Source organism: Panthera leo, chromosome B1 (genome assembly GCF_018350215.1).
Source record: "Panthera leo isolate Ple1 chromosome B1, P.leo_Ple1_pat1.1, whole genome shotgun sequence".
Lineage (NCBI taxonomy): Eukaryota > Metazoa > Chordata > Mammalia > Carnivora > Felidae > Panthera > Panthera leo.
In genome coordinates, this window is record NC_056682.1 from 109,816,644 (window position 1) to 109,839,241 (window position 22,598).

The 22,598-nt window shown below is 36.5% G+C and overlaps 1 protein-coding gene across 2 annotated transcripts in view; it reads right to left on the reverse strand.

Moving 5' to 3' along the window:
• ANK2 (ankyrin 2) overlaps positions 1-22,598 on the reverse strand; it is a 244,114-nt gene that overhangs the window by 40,191 nt on the left and 181,325 nt on the right. For both annotated transcript variants that reach the window (XM_042935661.1, XM_042935662.1), the window contains 8 exons: positions 22,334-22,437; positions 17,756-17,791; positions 10,662-10,886; positions 9,034-9,132; positions 7,886-8,040; positions 5,412-5,623; positions 4,630-4,834; positions 1,483-1,579 (listed from right to left, as the gene is read on the reverse strand). In XM_042935661.1, coding sequence (XP_042791595.1) covers positions 1,483-1,579; positions 4,630-4,834; positions 5,412-5,623; positions 7,886-8,040; positions 9,034-9,132; positions 10,662-10,886; positions 17,756-17,791; positions 22,334-22,437 — 1,133 coding nt within the window. The remainder of the gene's footprint in view (positions 1-1,482; positions 1,580-4,629; positions 4,835-5,411; positions 5,624-7,885; positions 8,041-9,033; positions 9,133-10,661; positions 10,887-17,755; positions 17,792-22,333; positions 22,438-22,598) is intronic.

The following is a 22,598-nucleotide window of genomic DNA, read 5'->3' on the forward strand; positions in this document are numbered from 1 at the left end:
CCAATCTGCTATGTATATGTATACATATACATATATGTATACATATATGTATATGTATATGTATACACTTTCAAAGGTTGTTCCACATCCTCTTGCTCTGAAACGTTTCCTCAACAATGATCACCTTCCTCCTCTTGGCTCATTTCCCATAATCTTTCAACATTCCTGAGATTTCCCTATCGTCTTGGCCTCTCTTTTCTTCAAGTTCTTGATCCATCTCTTTTCTTTTTTTACTGGCTTTGGTAAAATATATATAACAGAAAATTTACCATTTTAACCATTTTTAAGTGTAACCATACTTAAGTGTAACCATTAAATACACTTACAATACCAACTGCTTACTCTATCCCACAAGGCCTTCTATAAACAATGCACAATCCAGCATTACTTCTGAATTATAGATTACCTGGATCATTGTTGCAACCCCCCAGGACGCTTTTGCATTCTATCTTGGCATCTTTGCTCATGTTACTCTCTTTTCCACTTTCCCAATCTGCTTATTGGGTTCCTACATGTCTCATGAGTTACCTCTTCTCGGACATCCTCTACATCCCAACGCAAACACCCTCTGCTGAATTCTTTAGTAACTCTGGTGGACCTCTCATTCAAAACTTGCCATTGTCTTGCATTAGAGGGTAGATGCCTGAGTGGCAGAGCATACTGACAGAGAGCTCGAGACTCAGTAGCTGAACCTGAGTGGCTGAGACTATAAACATGGGCCATCAAACCCAGGTATTGCTGTGCACTGTTACTGAGCTATTCATGAATCTCTATTTTTTCGTTTCCCCACTAAATAGAAATTTAAGTTTTAACCACTCTCAACTTTAGTTTTCTCATCGGTAAAATGGACACAATACCTCTTGTTCTATTTAAGTCACACAGTTGTTGTAGTTGTCAAATTAAATAATTAGGAAAATGCTTAGCAATCCACTGATCCCAATGTAAATGGGAACTAAATAAACTGACTCTTGTGTGCATGACATAAAATTAGATAGCTTCAGCTTTTAAAAGATGTGTGATATGTAAATGGATAAGACATGGGTAATGGGTAAATGTGTTAGAAGGCATAAGGGTCACTGAAACCTCTAAACCACTTAAGCCAGCCATGGCGGGCTTTGTGTTTTTATTATTCTGTTGGAAAAAGTAGTTCAGGCTATTTTTTGACAGCAGGAAATTTATCTTTCCTAAGACCTTTAGGACTGGAAAAATCAGTGGTGGCTGCTAAAACCAAAGTCAAGGTCATACAGTCAAAGCCGACAATCACTTATTTTTCTTAGATTTTAATTTGACTGGTTGTCCTTTGTTATTGTATCATCACTATTATATTTGCTGGCAGGTCTAGTTTAAAATCTGAAAATGCAGATGATCTTTAAAAGCAAACCAAAAAGATGTACTTTTAAAGGATGTAAGAAACTAAATAAAACAAAAGACAATGGGGAGGGGCAATATCATAGTGGGCTTTTCTGGGCTGCATAACCATACCTGGCAGACACATTGGTTGTAAAGGAAACACATTCATTGACAAATGTTAATGGCGTAGTTCCTGTAATATCTTCCCATTGTGCAGGGGTCGTTCCACCTGAAATAATAGGATTGTTTTTAAAAAAAAATTTGGGCAAAACTCCAGACTTTGAATTGTAAAATAAAGTCACTGTGGTTCTGGCTGTGTTCACCTCTTAGTCCCACCCACCCCTCAAAATGACATATTGGAAACATGTCTAAAAATCACATGCTAAAAAATGACACACTGAAAACAAATAGCAGACACCACCTTTCGAGAAACTTAAGGGAAGTTATTTGAATAAATGCCTCAAATTACTTACCAAGTATTCTATGCTCTGACATTCTTTTTGTTTTAATGTTTCAAGTTTTTATTTAAATTCTAGCTAGCATGTAGTATAATATTAGTTTCAGAAGTAGAATTTGGTGATTTATCACTTACATATAACTCCCAGCGCTTACTTAGCACAACAGGTATGTCCTTAATATCCATAGTCTATCCCCTGCCCACCTCCCTCCATCAACCCTCAGTTTGTTCTCTATAGTTAAGATCAGACTAACACTCCGAAGCTTTGATTGTAATTGCTAGGCTTTGAATATATTTTAAATTGTAGCAGTTGATGATGTGAAAAGATACTTTGATCAACCAAGGAGCTGAATACTTTGTTAAGATAATAAAAAATCCAAGTATTCTTTTATTCCTGACCTTCATTTATTTTATTTTATTTTATTTTATTTTATTTTATTTTATTTTATTTTATTTTATCTTATTTTATTTTATTTTATTTTAATGTTTTATTTAGTTTTGAGACAGAGAGAGACAGAGCATGAGTAGGAGAGGGGCAGAGAGAGAGAGAGACACAGAATCTGAAGCAGGCTCCAGGCTCTGAGCTGTCAGCACAGAGCCCGACGCGGGGCATGACCTGATCTGAAGTCGGCTGCTTAACCGACTGAGCCACCCAGGCGCCCCCATATTTTTTAACTATCATATTTTATTCATATTTTAAGAAATAAAATTACTTGGGGTACCTGGGTGGCTCAGTTGCTTAAACATCCAACTCTTGATTTCAGCTCAGGTCATGATCTCACAGTTTGTGAGTTTGAGCCCTGCTTTGGATTCTCAATCTCTCTGCATTCTTCCCCTACTTCCTCTCTCTCTCTCTCTCTCAAAAATAAATAAACTTTTAAAAAAAGAAATAAAATTTCTTCTGAATTTGTAGTTAAAGGCTGGTAAAAAAAAAAAAAAAAAGGTTGGAAGATATTAAGAGCTCAATAAATACTGAAAGGTGGGTGAACACATGAATGAATGCTAAAGAAATGACCTCTATACATAGAAAAATCACCATGGAGGCTGAGGTGAACTTTCATTCTACTGGAAAATTAAGTTGGCATAGATAAGGATGAAAGAGTCTTAAAGCACTGCAAGAGGAATGTATGTTTGAGATGAAGAAAAATTGTGACTCTAAACTTTCTTAAAGAAGGAAATGAGTTATCATAGAAAGTTCATGGAACCTTATTCTAGTAGGCCTCTAAAATATTAATTCTTAGCAGAAGCACATAACAGAGCAAAACACAAAAATCTAAACACTTTCACATATTTTTTAATTAACAAATAAATTTAAGAAAGTGTTTAGGGGTGCCTGGGTGGCTCAGTCGGTTAAGCATCCGACTTCAACTCAGGTCACGATCTCGCGGTCTGTGAGTTCGAGCCCCGCGTTGGGCTCTGGGCTGATGGCTCAGAGCCTGGAGCCTGCTTCGGATTCTGTGTCTCCCTCTCTCTGCCCCTCCCCCATTCATGCTCTGTCTCTCTCTGTCTCAAAAATAAATAAACGTTAAAAAAAAAAGAATTAAAAAAAAAAAAGAAAGTGTTTAGCATAAACCCATCTGAATAACTAGATTAGGTGGCACCTAGGCCCACGTGGTATCTTCACTGGATCTTCTACAAGGTCAGGGTGTGCCACAGACACTTTTCGGTCTTACTACTTTTGCTTCCATGCCATGAATGTTGCACATTATAGAGAGACTAACTGTATACCCATGGAACAAAAAGTATCAGACTGACACCCAGGAATGCTGGGTGACAACCAGAAATGGGTAATTGGGAAAGAAGTCACACGTGAAGCATGATTTCCTTCTATACTCATTATAGTCTGTGTATCTTAAAATTCTGTCATATTATTAAACTTATGGGGTAAAGTCTCAATGGTTTGCTGTCGTAAGTAGAGGAAAAACACTAATTAGAAGGGGAATTAAGAGAACAAAATAAAAGTGAACATTCCTTTCAATATGGAGGAGAAATGAAAAAAAAAATTCTAACGATACCTAAACAACCAGGGATGGTTGTTATTCCTACTGACAACAGTATAAATATTTACTGAATGCCAATACCATGTGTTTATTGTTAAATAGGGAAATTAGTCAAATTATGTAGTCTTAACACAGATTATTTGTGTGGGTTTTTTTTTTCTCTTACCCAGTGGTGGTGGTATTTTGAGCAGAGAAAACCAATATTCTGGGAATGTCTTTCTGGAGTGTGGTAGTCATCTGAAAGCTACTACAACTTCCAATTGAAAAGGCCAAAATTCAGTTAATGATTAAAAACCTGTACTTTGTTTTTCCAAAGTTAGTTTAATAGATTAATGATAAAGACATATCAGTTCCTAGACAGAAGTTTGAACTACTGGGTATAGTTATTCAAGTGTTTGTTTTTCAGTAGATATAAGATGAGGTCTTCGATGAAGGCTTAAAGCTTGGGAGTAGAGGTATATAAATTTGGGTTTGAATTTCAACTCTGCCAAATATGTATGGTATGATCTCAGGCAAGTTATGGAACTTCACTCGGCCTTGGCTTCCTTTTGCATAAATGGGTTTAACATTTCCTTATGGGTCCGCTGTGAAGGTTAAAATGACAATGCATATAAAGTGTCCAATAGTTTGGCATACGAACTGTATATAAATGTAATAAATATAAGTTCATTTCCTTTAGCTTTCACGTCCCTAATTAGAATGCTTTTCCTGAATTAATGCATATAACCTCACAGGTATCTTATGGCAAAGGTACTGAATATTTACAATGATCTACGTTACTTCTTTTGGAACTTTCTACTAGCATAGTCACAAGTGACTTACCTGTTATGCTGCATAGTAATCTTAAGGTTGGTGCATCTCCCCCAAAACCATTCAACATGACATCACTTGAAGCTTTGGGGACAGGAATGGTCATGGTAATTGGCTTGTGGAATTTTCTTCTTCTAGGTTCCAAAGTGACTATAGGGCTGAAGGTAGCTTTGTTGCCTAGAATCTTCTTAACCAGCTCACTGTGCATAGGTTGAGCCTTTTCAAAGAAAAAAAAAATTAAAATAAATGATATATCATTATATATATGTCAAATTTCTTTGACATAAGTTTCTCCAGGTATCACTTTTTAGCCATAAATAAGTTTGGTGACTTCAAACATGATAATTGTTAAGTTTAGTACTAAGCACTTATATAAAACTTCATGAGACCTACAATCTCTAATGGCAGCTTTTGCTCACCTGGGAATAATTTGACTTGTTACCCACTTACAGTCAAACCTTGGTTTGTGAGCATAATTCAGTCCAGAAACATGCTTGTAATCCAAAGCACTTGTATATCGAAGTGAATTTCAAGAACCATTGGCTCAGTTTTGATCATGTGACATTCAGTGTCACGTACTCCTTGTATTACAAGACACTGAGAGTTTATCAAGTTAAAATTTTTTTTTCAATATATGAAATTTATTGTCAAATTGGTTAAAATTTATTAGAAGGGTTTGCTCATCGAGTTACTTGCAATCCAAGGTTTTACTGCATTTCCCATTTGAAAAGCTGATTTCCAATCACTACAATAAAAATCCATGTTAGGTTAACGTGTATCCAACATGGGCCTACCTGTAGGCCTACACGGATCCTCTTGGTTAGCGCCCCCTCTGGGAAGACGGCCTGCACCTGGGGCACCACTGTGCTGCTCAGCACGCCCCCCTCGGGGCCAATCAGGTTGCTGTCCTGTTTGATCCGAGACACCACTGCAAAGTACTGCGGGAAGTCGCGGGTGATGATGCGACAGATCCGTTTCTTTTCTAGGTCTTCCGGGCTATCCAGCACTGAGACAAGAAATGACCCATCTTCATAGAGCAAGGATTTCCATCCAAAAACATTCTAGCAAACTCCTTGGCACAGTTCATAGTAAACCAGTATGGCAGCAAGATGCCTTGTTTTAAATAATAGGAAAATTTAAGAAGCAAGACTACCTATCCTAACACTAGAAAAAAAAAATTGCAGTCTCTCAAGACCTATTGGCATTTAGTCTGCACGTTTTATTTCTCTGTGGAAACTAGGTCTTTGCAGGGCCCTGGGAAAGGAGAGCATCCAGCTCCAGATACAGTATTGCAGCACTGCCTTTGTAAATGAGGGGTTTTGAGGGCAAACCTGGAATGGAAATGAACCTGTTCTATTCTTGGTTCACGTGAAAGAGAGGAAATTGTTTGTGGACTCCTTTTCTTTGCAAATTTCAAAGTTAGTTCAAATACCAGTTATTGTGGTTTTAAGAAGGAAGATGGCCCTTTCAGTTCTCAAGGCAATAGTGAGGGATTAAAATCTGTCTTGTAAGGGTAAGGTTTGTGTTTGCGTGTTTATTCTAGTGACATGGTTGTCTCTGAAATAGTCAGATACAAAAAAAAAAAAAAATCTGCGATTATAAATTCAGGGTTTCAATATTCTCCTGAAACCATTAACTTACCAAACATATCATCTAGTATTAGGAAGACAGGATAATGGGCTCTTTTTAAATTGCATTAGTATAGCTATGTAGGGCAACACCAAACCCAGACTGGTTTAAAATGCTGAAAATTTGCATTAAGGGAATCACTGAATTTTCAGAGATAATGGAAACTTGTTTATTTTTAGAAATCATTTGCAATCTATTATAGAGGCAGGGACAGCAATTATGTTTTTCTTGACTATTGAATATAACTAGATAGCAAAAGCCAGAAGTCCCAGGATCTAATCATGGCATCGAAAACTGATACACTGGCAAACACTAGCATATACTTACAAAAGAATGCATTTCCAAGCACAGAGAACAAAAAATACAAAAATCTCATTCTTTGTTTTAAAACAAGCTTCATACGCATGTAGAGTATAATACAAGTCCTCATTCAAGGACAAGATGCCAATGCTCATGGCAGTGTTAATGACAGGTAAATATCTCAGAAGAAAACATCCTAAACCTAAATGCAGGCAAAACAAATGTTTCCAAGGAGCAGAAAACAGCTAAATATTGCATGGAACAAGCTTTATCAGTAAAAATCCTGATCTTTTTGTCTTTCTTGGAAGACTAACCTATGCATGTAGAGGACATTGTTTCTTTTTCCATCTACTTCTTAGATAGGGTAAAGCTGGCCCCTTTTCTTAGTCTACCTCCGCAGGATGCAGAAAGAAATATTAAAGTAGCTGCTGTCAGGCTACACCTCCTATTCATGAGCCATACCCAAAGCTACACATTACAAATAGCTCTACAGCTGCCTGTCCAGTTCTGTACAAAATATGGTATGCTCGTGGCACTTGGGCAAAGAATTTGCCCTATTTGTGTGGTTACTTAAAGCGGAACACATCTCCTGGATTAGAACCGGCACTCTGTATTTGTGCAAGCTAAGGATGCCAGAGAATTAATCCATTACCTCCGGTAACACGGAACTATTTCAATCTGTGGCAAAATGGCCCAAGCGAGATTTGGGATTTACAGAGCTCAAAGCCCTAATGAAAAAATAAATTCCTTAACTATATGTGTAGGTGTATATATGAGATTCTACCCTGGCTAACTCCCTGTTTGAATTACATGTGGAAGTTTGAGTGAACTTAATTTTCCTCCTTAGTAATAGAAAATTCAAAAGAAATCATATTATCCTATAATGCACTGGTTTGGGGTTTACGTAAGTTTTCCAACAAAAAAGCTTAGCACTTTTATCAGTGTCTTAACTATATCTAAATTGTCTTGTTAGGCATTTCAAAAAGTCATGGATTTATTATCCGGTATCCGTTCATTCTGTAATGAAACAACATCTATTCCATCTCATGCTTTAGGTTTGAATAAGGATGGAGATATGCTGTATCTCCTTATTAAATGAGATATTTCCTACTGAAAGGATTTGTTTTCCTGAATATAACAGAGGTAAGAGTAGGCAAATTCATTATGCATTCCAACCCCGGAATGTACCGAATACCTGCTGTGGTAAAATAACACAAGGAACACCTATACCCAAACCCACCTCCCATCCCCGCGCCCACATCCCTAGGTCATAAGAAAGAAATATATCATTTGAATGCTTCCACTTTAGAATTCTTTTAAAACCCTCAATATGAAGTACCTTCATCCATGCCATTAAGGATTTCATTCAATTCGTCTTCGGTGTATTCGCAGTAATGCTCTTTCCAGCTGTCCCCATTCTCACTGCGCAGGACCACCAGTTCCCTCTCCTTTCCTCGAAGGGCAGCAAAATGAGGAATCTCCACAATCACAGGCCTGACACAGTAAGGCAGAACATTCAGTGTAGACAAGAGCTGGCCAACATTAAGACAAGCACCTTGACCCTGTCTGTTGCAAAGTGACCTGGAATTGTTCTCTTTCTTGGGACAGGGGTATAGTAGGCTTTCCTCCGGAGCCCATTGGCTAGCAGATGGTCACACAGTAGCATTCTACCTCAGGGGCACCAATCCTTAGGGGCATGCTGCTACCTTAAGCCAAATAATGTTTCCCTGTGAGTGCATGTGGCATTCTGGAACTTCTCCTTTGATAAATGTAAGTATAACACATTTAACCAAAAGAAACGTGCATGCATATCCATGAGGTGTGCCAATCTCCTAAAACAGTTTCTATAAGGTGCAAATGATAAAATGGTTTAAGAAGGAAAATGGCTCTTATGTTGCATAATTTGACGTGTTGTAAATGAAAAGATGTCACAAAAGTTAACTACTTGGGAACTAAAGAGACATGCACTCATGTTTTTTGCTTATTTAAATATCTTTTTCATTCAAGGGAACAATAGGCATGTGTACACAGTGTGGCCCTAACTGAGTGCCTCAGTAGATAGCCCAATTGTGTCCCATGCCTATTATATTCAGGATCCAGAACATGCACTGCCCTGATGTTTTCAGGTCGCATTCACTCTCAAAAATTATAGAGGCTTTTGATTTTTCAGTCCAGGTTGCTTTGATACAGACTTCAAATTCATCATAACAACATCATAACTAGCACATAGTACAACTAGGCAGATCTCATGCTTTAAACGAAAATGAAGGTCACAGCACTTTAAGGGAAAAGATATAAAAACGTCACTCAAAAATAAAAGTCACATACCACAAGGGTCAGAAATGGTCCACTAAAGATAGGTTATACAGAATTTAAATCATAGGGAGGGACATGTCATGGGCACAATGACAAAAAGAGAAATCATATTGCAGAAGAAGGAGAAGAATGGGGGCCAGCAGCCATCAATTTGTTTTAAGTCACTCCTACCCAAGGAATTTGGTTCCAGGAGGCCCCAGCTGAAGGATGCGGCTGACCAAACTTTCTCCCTCATTAAGTGGGGGAGGGGCCGTTGGCAGGTGAAGTTTACTGAGTACATCCAAAGCAGCAGTGAAAGAAAGAACATAAGTAAGCTTCAGGTATTGTTTTCCACAGAACCCCAGCGTCACCAGCTGATCAACAGGGTGAAGTTTGGTTTCACACTGCGTTTGGTTCTGCCCCCTCCATTGGTCACAAAGAGCAAGGAACTGAGACCCAGAGTGTACAATGGAGGCACGTGGAAGGAGACACTTGGGTGTTTGATCTGACCCTGTTTAGGTTCACTGCCAGGGCATGAGCCAAAAAATAAACAATGACAAAAAAAAAAAAATATATGCTCCACAGGAAAGACAAAGCTGTTGGGAATATAATAAAAACTCTGACTTCGGGATAGAGGCCAGATGTTTTCATGGATATTCCTCAACAGATGTGAAATTTATTAAAAAGCCTAAAACTACCTGAGCATGAGGGAGGGAAGAGGGCCTGGCACAGAATATGAAAGGGCTCACTGGGGAATTATTCCAACCATACTGGCATTTTCTGATGCAACCCAGAACTTCACAGGCTCCTTCTAAACCTCTGGTCATTTAGGAGGACATGGGAGGTGGTTTCTATAATTGGGAAATACAGACACCCCTTTTCAGGTGTGAACATAATTTGCAGCAACTCATTAATAGTCTGCTCCAAATTACAAGACTTTAGAACGTTCCTTGAGTTCTAAAGCAAACCTTCTCCCCAAAATGACAGTGGCAAAGCAAAGAGTTCGTGATTAATAGGATTTTCTCTCAATTTTTGACAACAACGACTTGACGTGACAAGACTTAAATAAAATTGATTTGTTTCAAAATATTTTGAAACTTGTCCCCCTCCAAAACTTCATCCTTTTGTCAGTTTTCAGGGGCAGCTACTCATCTTTTGGCATATTGTAATACCACTTTAATATAACAGAAGCTGTATAAACAGAAGAAAGAAGAAATGCTCACTTCTGCTCAAAACTGCTAAAATGAGCACGGCAGAAGTTAGTCTTGATTTTGTCATCTTAGGGAAAACTACAACTAAAGAGACTCCCAGTGTAATTTTAAGACTCAAGGTAGCAATTTTGATGACAGAAAAGACAAATCACATAGAGTAAAATTTTGGATATTCTTATATAAAGACAACACTGATTTCCAAAGATAATCGCTCCATTTCATTACTACACAAGAGTTTAAATTTGTGTTTGGAATAGAGTAGTATTTTTCATTATGATTTGACGAGGTGAGTCTCAGATAAGAAAAAAACAAAAACTACCAATGGCTAAAACATGATAATTCACATTGGGAGCCTAGCGGTTATGGTAACATCCAAAGAGAAAGGATAATAATTCACCTGAATGTTGAACTCATTAATGCCTTAAAATAAGAGGCACGTAATTGGAGTCAAGCATGGAGGTGCTACTTCTAATTTAAAAAAAAAAATGTCATGGGCCAATCTTCTTTCACGACGCTTTGACGTACCTTTTTCCATTCCATCCTAGTGATTTCATGTAGAGGACACAAGCTCATCCGTGACTAAGTGGGAGGTTTATCAGAAACCCTTACCCAAGGAACTGAGCACCAGAAGGTCCGACTTCGATCAGACGACTGGCCAGGCCTTCTCCTTCCACCATTGGAGGCATTGTCGCCAGTCTATGACGTTTGACAAGACGGCAGGTGACTCGAGTTGGGGCAGTACATTTCCGAGGTGGAATAATGATACGGAGCCCATTGTGTCTGCACCCTCTCATCGCACCACCTCGGGCATCCACCATAAAACTAACCAGGAAACTAAAAATTAAGATAGAAGATTAGCTGTGTTTTGAAATATTGGAACCAGATAAACAAGCTTTGCCAAGTTAATTCTCTCCCGTAAAGCTTTACTCTCATTTCTATTTTTTGGCATGGTGGCAAAATACTTGTCTTTAAAAGTTATTTTACTTTATGCCAGTGCCTTTCTGTTTTGTCATTGTTTTCATTTTTGTATTATTTTGATCTTTATAGAAGAATTCTAATTTTTGTTGACAATACCGATGTTAAATACAAACTATAAATTCAAAATCTGTCCAATTGACTCAGAAAGAAAGTGGGATGAAATTATATAATGAACACTAGTGAGTCTTCTTTTGTTGTAAATGTAAAGACTTCTCCTTTCTAGGTATATCCGTAAAAATCCACATAGTTTACGGATAGAGAGAAAAAAATTGTGGTTTTGGGGTGCCTGGGTGGCTCAGTCAGTTCAGCATCCAACTCTTGATTTCGGCTCAGGTAATGATCTCATGATTCATGAGTTTGAGCCCCATGTCAGGCTCTGCGCTAACGCACAGAGCCTGCTTGGGATTCTCTCTCTATGCCCCTCCCCTACATGTTCCCTAAATAAATAAATAAATAAATAAATAAATAAATATCAAATTGCACTTTTTCTAAGTTAATTCAACCTGACTTTTCAAAATTGCATCTTGCCCACCCCACTTTAATTCTATGACCTAAAGAAAAAAAAAAAAAAAGATTCACAGGGCTTTTCCCAAGATCAAACCCATCCTGCTCTAACATCGTCTTACCCAGGATGCAGGTATTTAACTTACTGCATTCTAAAGGAGAAGGAAAAACTAAACGTTTTGGATAGAATGAGTTTACTGGTTCACATGCACTTTTCCAGTTCTTAAGTAGGAATCCCTCTGCCATACCATTGTAACTAAAGCAAAGATGGGGTGGGCGGGAAATAAGATAACAAATCATCTCTACTCTGTGTTTTGAAGTGGGAAACCCTGGGCTCATGCTAATGGGAGAGATCTGTGCATCATGATTTTCCCCAAAGTATAGTAAGCTGTGTATGGAAAATCACAGCTAATAATTTAGAAATGTAAAGGCTCCTATTCCTATTATTTTGCTCCTTTTCTGCCAAATGAGTTGTTCCTGAATAAAAGAACTATAATCCAAGCGATTCTGTTTAAGAGTACCAAGAAAAAGGATTAGTTTTAACCTTGAAGTTGCTTCCTGTGGGATGGTCTTAAAGGATCCTGCTACAGCTTAGTGCGAGTTATTGTCACCCTGATAGTCCTAACACTCATTAAAGTCTTGGAGGTACTTGTTTCATTAAGCAGCAAAAATTACACCAGGCAATCTGAGTGTTGTACACATATACACAAAGACACAAACAATGTGTACACCCTTATACAGATTACATTACTATCCTTCCCAATTTTCATCGCATTTGCAAGATTTTATATACCAAAACAAAAAAAGGAAAGCAACATACAGGTGTATTATGGATCTATTTAGAGCTTAACAAGCACAGAACTACATCAGATTCACCGTATCTAGATATCGCATCCATGACGACACTTAAAACATTTGAAAGGTATTTCATCAAAGTAAGGACAGAAACACAATACATGGATGTTATTTTTAGACAAGTGATGGAAATATGTTAGCATCTTCCTCATAGCAGAACACAGAACTCATTAAGCATGCTATTAAACAGAAATCCTGTTGCTAGTAATAAAAATGGATGTGAGGGAGCCTGGAGTGCCTGTCTGAAGCACATCATGCAGGACGAGACCACGAGAACTGTCACTGTCCTTCTCACATGCAGGAGCCAGCCTAGAACTACCCCTCACACCCAACCCCCTAAGTTTTTAGTATAGGGCAAAAACTGAGAAGTGTAATCAATTGTCCAGTACTCAAAAATAGATGTTTCTGGGCTTTATCAAAACAAAATGAAAAAAAAAAAATGTTGGCTGCTGTTCTTACTACTTGTCTAAGTATGAATTCTTAAAAATAATTATTTTCTATTTGTTTCTTACAATGTTCTATAGCTTAAAAGGATGTAAAACTGGTAACACTTCAGGGCACCTAGGTGGCTCACTCAGTTAAGTGTCTGACTCTTGATTTGGGCTCAGGTCACGACCTCACAGTCCTGGGATCAGGCCCCATACTGGGCTCTGCACTGATAGTGTGGAGCCTGCTTAGAGTCTCTCTCTGCCTCTCTCTCTACACCTCCCCCACTTGTGCTCACTCTCTCTCTCAAAATAAACATTTTCTTTAAAAGTTAAAGAAAAACTGGTAACACTTCTAGATGAATACAAAAGTTTCTTCTCCATATTATTTGACAATGATATTTATGTCAATTATTATAAAAACGAGGCAACACTAAGTTTCAACTAGTAGCTGAAATATTCCAAATGTTCCAAATGCATTGCAATATTTCTGACTTTCTCTACCTTCTTTAAATTTTTTCATCTTTTGATTACTGTCACCATTGAACAATAGAACAGGGACTCAAACCCATAAGAACTTATTAGAATATATCCACTTAATATTATCAGTCTTGAATATTATTTGTACCTATAAAGCCATTTAGGGAATTTCCACCTCATGTTATATGCTATTGTGTTTCCCCTCTATGTATTTCAGTGATGACTTAGGGCCTATATGATGTCCCTATCTAGAAAAACATGTTAAATATCTTCTGGTGGTGCATCTTCTAAAAAAGTGAATTGAAGTAGCTATGTTCTTAGCGGCAATGTTTCCATAACAACGTTTGATTACTTTGTCAGATTTTGTGTCGTTGACTGTTCCTTTTGAAATCTTCTTTTGTTCTATTTACTCCATAATTTCCATTCCCATGCATGAGAAGCATGCAATGTTTGTTTCCCTCCTACTGAGTGCCAGGTGCCCTGCTTGGAACTGAGGATACTGGTAGTAAAAATATAGTTGCTCCTGCCAAGATGCTCATAGTCTAAGCCCCAGGTTTCACATGATGGTTTTGCTCAGAATCACTTAGTTTCCTGGTCAATAAGAAGTGAATTATAACCACATACAGGAGCCATGTAAGTACCATATTGGGCATGACCTTGTTCCTCCTATTTCTTCCTGTGTTCTCCCAATGCCTAGAACAATGTAGATGGAGCACATAATAGGTCATCAATAACTAATGGTTGAATGAGTGAATGGAAGAATGAAAAGAGCAAGTTGTAAGGACTTGTATATATTTATATCTAATAGAGAGAAAAGGCAGCAAAAGTGAAGGTAATTCAATTATTTGGTCTCTGGACAACCAATCCAGTCAGAACTCATTCAAATTACTACACCCAGATATTTCAGCTCATAAAATAGCAAAATAGTTGGGAAGGGCTATACTCAATGTTAAATATTCTTCTACAGGCCTTTTCCTGCCCTCAAATAAGAGACTTGATATATTTATTTCCCTTGGTAGATGATTAGTAGAAAATGGGAGTAACCAAAAATCAAGAGTTTGAATATAACAAAGTCAACAATTTTATTAGGAGTGAAAATTTCATGAAGACAGACCAAAGATTGGGAAATCAAAATAAAAGAACTTAAAGGCTAAAGCTGCAAGTAGATAAATTTAAGTTTATATAGATCTGGGAAGTAATACGTAAGTACTTTACCCAACCAAAGCAAATTGGGGAAATTAAAGCGTCAATATGCATAATTCAGAGAAAAGAAAAATAACATTTCCAGAGAAAACAAGCCTTTGTGTCTTTCTCAACTAACTAAAGGAAGTAGCAAGACTAACCTAAAATGACAAGCTCTGGGGAGGGAATTGTCTTTCGCCAGAGAGCAAGGGAGGGGGCTTTCCAGGAGGGGAAGAGGGAAAGGGAAGGCAGGAGGGGGAGAGAGACAGAGGCAGGAGAATTGAGAAGAAAGCAAAACAGAAAGAGGTCAAGAGAGAAACGGAAAGAAGAGAAGACATGAAAGAACTAAATAGTAGTAGTCTGAATGAATACAAAGGTGTATAAATTCAGCAAGAAAAAAGTCTACAGAACTTACTCTATAGTCTACAGACTCAAATAACATAACTGTGGAATACCCACTAATAAGAAAGCTGAATATGCAGAACTGTATACTAAAAGAAGTCTTTTCTTCAAATGAGAGGGAATAAGAGAAATGCTAATTCAAGTGCTAATGAAAAGTCTTTTAGATAAAACATGCTCGTTAATCCCAACAATTTCTAATATAAAATTGGGTAAGCATTTGAACACTTATACTAAAAATACCAGAATACCAAAAGGTTTCACTATTCGGATAGGTAGTAGAGTTAGTAAAGCTATTCTGCAGTGTAAAAAACAGACTGTAAGAGACCATGCACTTTTTTTTTGTACCACAGGAAAAAGTGAAAACCTGGAAGGTATGAGTCATGAGATGAATCAGCTCACATACTAGAGTTAATTAAATAAATAGGATTTTCTCATATTTTCAGGAGATTAAAAATGGGATAATACTGTAAACATTTGGAAGTAAAAGGACTAGAAGTAAAAACATATAACTGAATATGTACAGAGGAGATGGTATATGGACTGAAGCTCAGCCCTGCTGTTTGTGAACTTTAAGACTGAGGCCTTGTTGTGAGGCACCTGGGAGGCTCAGTCAGTTAAGTGTCCCACTTCGGCTCAGGTCATGATCTTGCAGTTTGTGGGTTCGAGCCCCACGTGGGCTCTGTACTGACAGCTCAGAGCCTGGAGCCTGCTTCGGATTCTGTGTCTCCCCCTCTCTCTGTCCCTCTCCCGTTCTCTCTCTTTCTCTCTCTCAAAAATAAATATTAAAAAAAAAATACTTAAGCCTTGTCTCAATGAGGGAGAATCGTATTACCACCAAGGGTGTAGCATGGATTAAATCATGTGTGGGTAAAGCATTTAGAAGTCAGTAAAGGCTTGTTGCCATCCTTTTCCATTCCCTACACCCATATGATTTTGTGTATTTCGAATGTCATAAAAACTACAGTGCAATATAATGCAACACCTAAGAAACAGAGAAACTAACTTTTATCAGATATTTAAAATGAACATGGAAACTTGCTAAAGCAGTTTAATACGATGGTGGAGTTTTTATTAGTTTATGAACTTCATTGTTTAAGTAAGCTATTATCACAGGGCACAAGATAATGGAGCAAGTACATTGCTCTTTCCTGGATCTATCCGTCATCTATCATTAAATCTATCTCTGTCTTGAATTACTGCTGTAACCGTGGCCCTCAAGTTTCTCATCCATAAAATGAGAGAATTCAGCTAAATAAACTCTAAAGTGAGCTGGTGTTAAAATTCTATGTACCATTTCCTGTTAACTAAAGTTTGGAAACCTCCTGAAATGTTTCACGTCAGATGCTCTGTAAGAATTTTTATTTGGAAAATAAACTGCTTTTACTGCAAGAAATATATATTCTTTCACTGGATGCTTAAAACAGTCAACGAACAGTTTTGGAGAAAATGTGTACGCACATTCCACTGAACACTGACTTAAGACTGTACAGACAAAATTTATCACAGAATATACTCAGCTTCAATTGCATATCTTACTCTCCAAATGAAATTCAGCAATCATGCAAAACAGAAAGTCTTTCTGAAGTTTTCTAAATTGTGAGATACAGTGTTATCACAATTTAAAAAGAATAAAAGCAAAAGCAGTCCACCATTATTATGCAGATGATTTGCCTGCAAATACACAATTTGATTAGCTAAACAGGTACATGCTTCAGAGGAGGCAGCAGAAAACAATGACTCTGGTCTTTTGAGGACTACATCCTCCACCCCAAAAGTTACTAATCCTTAGGTTTACTTTTAATTCATCCAGGGGTGGGGACAGGGAATTAACAGCATTCAGAGTTAGTTACTGGGTGAAAATAGGAAAAAAAAAAAAGTCATCAGGGTGCTTCAGTGATCCACATATACATAGCAAGAGGGCCTTAAATTAAATCTGATTTCTGAGGTTACGGGGGAAAACAATATCGTGAGCTCTTTCTCCTCTCTAACTCCCTTAATTCCTTCCTACCTCTCCAAATTCCATAGACTGAAAAACTGGTGGAAAATCGCTTTGAAAAAAAATTGGCTCCAATTTGTAAAAAATCCCCAATCATTTATCACTCACAACGTTCATGTGTAGAAACAGAATATTTACTGTGTGTTTCAGAAAAAGTAAAAGGATGGACTTGAAATTTTGAATTCCAAAATTGGAAAATAAAAAACTGTCTTATTTGTAGACAAGCTGTGGTACCATAGTGAATTACTGTACAATAAAAATACTATAATCACTAGTCTGCTAAGAACCTTTAAAAATAACTTTATTGAAATAATGAAGAATAGATATTTTTAGAAAACTGGCTGGAATCATTCTATAGCACAATTTCCAAAATATCAAAAGGTTGCACTTAAAGCAGTACTAGCAAAGAAATGCCCTATTAATAAATCTTCAGACTTTGGTTCACCTAGAATATAGTTAAAAAAAAAACAACCCTGCTAAATGACACTTAAAATCATAACCTACGATATAACTAAAATAGCTCAACCAATTTGCATAAAAGCTGAAAATAACATTCTTCAGCTCTATGTAGCACTTTTTCTCACCAAAGAAGTAGAGATGTGGAGACTCAGGTCCAAAACAGGCTCTCACAGTAGCTCTACATTAATTGTGGGGCAACCCCACCTACTCTCCAAAGGAAAAAAAAAATACCCACTTTCCTTTCACCACAGAGAAAGAGAATTCAGAAATGACCACAATTTGGAGAATATAAATCTCTCTCTCTCTCTGGCTAGGTATCTTCACACTAAAGCATCCTGAGATGGGGTATATGCAGAAGGAGATGGTGAAAGGGGGAGAGGAGGAGGCGACATGTTCAGAGAAGGAATTATGCAGAAGTTCACCTGCTGTTGTCACGATCAAGACATGGAGAGGTGCGGCTGCAACAGAATAGATACTTTAGCACAGAGAAGGAATGGATAAAGTGAAATATAAAGAAGGAAATCAGAAGTGACTTTCAACCGAAATATATTACTTATACACCAATACAGTATTCACTGAAAAAAGATGGAAATACAAATGAAATATAGCTCTATGCAAATGCGGAGAGAAGAGCAAGGTATGGGGGTTCGCAGTGACTCCCAGTTCAGGGAACTGGGGATGTGATAAAATCGCTGGATTTGGATTTGTTGCCTTATTCAACACTGGTTGGGGGAAGGTCATGTAACAAAGTCTGAGTGTCCCGGGGAAGTTGCTAAACACCAAGGGGCATTGTAATAAAAATCACAGTCTTTGATTTGATGGACACAGTCTCCAAACTTTTCAGTCATACTTTTAATACTTTCAAAATAACGGTAATGCCCTTTTGGTCTTCTTCCAAAGAAATGCAAGCAGAAAAGGCACAATTTAAATAGCTTCAATGACAAACAGTAGCATCAACTATAAGGTAGAGCAGGTAACATTAATTACCTACTAGCAGGTAACAAAAAACTATGCTTTTTTTCAAGACTTTCATTCCCTGATTTGTGGTTTACTGTTCTCACTGGCCACACTGTCTAATCCCATTTTCTAGTCCTTTCGTGCCTCTTCACCCTGAGTCTGCTTTTCCACAAAACCCTCCGTAAGTTTTCATATGATTCATTTGTGTTTTCAACACTTGACAATATACAAAGGGATACATGTTTAATGGACCAGAAATCCAGCCTTCCAAAACAGTTGTTCTGCCACTCAGAAAATAATTGTCTTCATCCAAAAGAATTTACCCTCATGTACCTTAAGAAACTGGGTTGTCTGAAATACATAAACAACTAAATTAACTGCTATAGGAATTTGATAAATATTGTCAAATGAGAAACAGTCTTGATTTCCTTGCCTTTCTAATGTCACCTTCCACTATTTGAGCTAATTACCTTCATAAGTGTTTTTGTTGACTTTTTTTAGAGTAGTTTTAGATTCACAGCAAAATTGTCACCATGTTTTAATGAAAAGGGAGTCCTTTAAAAGATCACTCTCTTATAGGTTTGTAGCTCCTGTAATATATTTGAGCATAACATCACGAAGTGGCATTTAATTGTTGGCACTGGCTGTCATTAAAGGACTATAAAAATAATACCATTGAAATAATAACATTTAAAATGAATCACAAAGCTATTACTAGAAACTGAGCCTTATTTGTTAATTCATTATGCACTTATGAAATGGAGGAGAATTAAAAAATTCAAATTCTTTGCCCAAGCTTATGTTGGTACACTCATGACTGGTCTTGCTAGAAATGACTGTTTAGATTGTGAATCAGTAACACAATCCAAAGAACAGCAACAAAAATATTACTGTCAGCCTTTCTTTTGCCAGATATTGGCTGTATATACTGGGTGCAGAACAGGTTTTTTTTTTTTTTAAGCACTGATACCTACTTTTTTGTAGTCATGGACATTAGTCATTGGAAAAATAGAGCAGAGGTTAAAGAAAATTACTAATACTGCTTTTGGTAGAAAGTGTGTCTTCTATTAATCTAAAAGCCCTTTATGGAATCAAATAGAACATTATACATAAAATTAGAGGCATATGCAAAAAAACGCTGACTTTATTATCCCCTTTATCTAAAAATCAACTATTCCTTACATTTTGGGCAGATTTGGAAGTGACTTAAGAATTCTCCCAATCAATTAAAGAAAAACTTAGTTCCCTAAAAACTATATAAAAATGACTACACGGGTGCCTGGTGTATAATGAACAAAATGAAAAAGAGAAATTATAGATGATATGATATAATGAATGTTATTCATATCCTTTAATATCATGGTAGCTTTCAAATACCATGACACTCAAAATCCTTGTGTTCAGTGTAATTATTCATCCCATTAGAGTCATCTGTGGCATTGCATTCAAATTCTAGAGACCTCACTAGATATAACCTAATAAAAATAACAAGTCAAATATTACCATTATGAGTTATACTAGAGTGGTATTGTCACTTAAAGTATTCTGAATACATTCTGCTTAACTTATTTGAAATTTGTGAAGGATTTAGAAGGTGTATATGAGGGTTATATAAATACTAATAGCTATAATTTATTGAGTACGTATTCTTTCAAGGCAAAATGTTAATTATTTAAGAAGCATGGAATCCATAAAGCTCCCTTATCGGATCCATAATATAACTCATCTTATAAACTGAAACTTATAGATAAACTGAAATTATGTAAATAGATACTTTACATAACTTGCCCAGTGTCATATATGGAGTGTCAGGGCTGGGAACTGAATTCTGATTGGTCTGACTCCAAAGCACACTTTGGTTAGTGTTTGAATAACCAACATGTTATCTGCCTTCCACTGATTGTCTTCCAACTTCAAAAACAACAGAGAGGTGTGTTTCTTAAAAGTAGAGGTTAGATCTTACTTATCTATTTTCCTCAGTGCCTGACACAAGGTTTAGTACTTTGTAGAATTCAGCAATGTGTGAAGAATAAATAAGTGAATGGAAGAGATAAAAAAACATTTGAGAGAACTAGGTATATGTTAATTACCTAGATCTCCCTGGTAAGCAAAGCTTTATTAGGCAAAGTTGTCCCTTTCTAACAGTTTATATATAAAACAGACATATTTGGACTACTGGCGCTGGTAGAAAATGCCAATGCTAAGACCCCAACAACAGAGATTTAAATGTAATTAGTTTGAGTTGGGGGAGTTGGGGGCCTGGGTATAGTATTTTTTAAAGCTCTGAGGGGATTCTAATGTACAGCCAACGTTGAAAATTGTTTAGAATCAATGATCATGTCTGAAGTTTATAGGAAAATTGGCTTATTACAGACCAAGAGTTTAAACATCCTTATCTTAATAAGTGGTTAATTTTTAACCAGTGGATGATCTTGTTTCATCATAAGTAATTAACCAGAATTACTTATGGCATGTTTCTAGTTTTATACAACTGGTGTGTATATTGATGTACTTAAGCTGAATAGTTTATTGCCCTTCAGTAGTTAAACGGTTTAAGGAATTCCTTTCTTAAGGTAAATTATTTATTCTGAAAACTGAAGTACTACCATAACACTTTGACTCCTGTAAATTCAGCTATTGATATTTAATCACACTTTGCCTAAAATAATCTTGTCACTTTGTAGGCTGGTATAGACTTCAAATATTTTATTGTGATTTCTAGATTCTGATCTATTATCCTTCAGTACTCTAGGTCCAAGACTCTTTTCCTCCTTAGCATTGTTGAGAAATCTGGTAGAAGAATGTAATATTATGTCTTTAGAATAATGATAGCTGTCAGACTTTAATTATCTCTTTTACACCTAAAAAAAGTTAGTAAATTTGGATGATGTTTAACTTGGTTTTTATTCACTTGAAATAACTCTTGTATCAGGAACTGCCTTTTACTTATTTAAAAAGGAAAAGAATATTATGATTATTTTCGATATCTATGTAACTAGTTTTAAATTCTATGAGCCTGTAGTAGAAAATTAGACTACAAGATCCCAAATTTTTAACTACAGTATCTTCGAATGCTTTTCTGGAAGGAGAATATTTTAGAATAATAAAAATAAGAAAGGATCCACCACTCAAAATAGTTCCAGGGATTATGGATAAGGAGTTTGGGATAATAATTTATATTAAAGTATTGCATGGATAAAATACAAGTGAGGCTTCTTTAAATGAAAATGGAAATGATTAAATGAAAAATATTTTTAAAGCTTTTATGTAGTTATAAAATTACTATACAAATTGAAACTACCAAAATGTAAGGGAAAAATCTTTTGTGAAGAGTGAAACAATTTAAAACTCCTTAAGCAAATTATTTTCTGCATAACTGAATTCTTACATCTTACGAACATCTTTAAGTATGTTCAAAATTATTAACTCTAAGTAATCCTACTTTTTAATGGGTTAATACAAAGAGGCAGCATTTCCTGCATAATGACTTATATATTATCTGGATAACTTTTAGAAGGTGACTGAGAACCTGACAGGTTGCATTAAAATTTCCCTTTTTGGTATACCCCTACTTCAAACAGTATATGAACTCTTCTATCTGTGTGATTCAAACATCTGTAAACATTTTAAATGCATGAATATGTGAGGAAAGGCATTTATTAAACTAGTCCGTTAACCTTAGAAAAACAGAACTTTCTAGAAAGCAAGTGATCCTGTCCCTCTTTTTAAAGATATCTTTCAGACAAAATGTGAACAGTAAGGAGGCCACTGGTATATTCCGGTTAGTTAGCAAGCTGTCTGATGCAATCCTACTAGTTATTTTAAAACAACAGTCAGTTTTTCTATGCTGAATTCAACTCTTTGGGCAGGTTTGTTTGTGTAGATCGAGTCCATGTTGGACAAAGCAATGTTATTTACAAGTTTAAACAAAGGTCACTTCCCCTGTAAGCTAGCCATCAGCTAAAGCTACTGGACAAAGCTGTTATTTTCAAGCTCATCTCTTTTTACCTCTTGATCTGGATACATAATACTGATTTACTCACCCTGAATGAATAGGGCTGGAAGAAAGAGCCACGTTGTCTAAGTTCTCAGTGCCCCAGCTGAGACGATAAGAATTCCTTTCTGCTTCCTTGGCTAGAGTTGACACCTAAATACAAAGAACACGGGATTTAACAAAAATACTTTCTTCCAAGTGAATAAAATATAATGAACTCTAAAAAGTATCACAGGAAAGTGGTATTACCACCTTTTCATTTAAAAATATAAGACCGAGTCATTTAAAATGCATGTTTTATAATGCATTCCCAT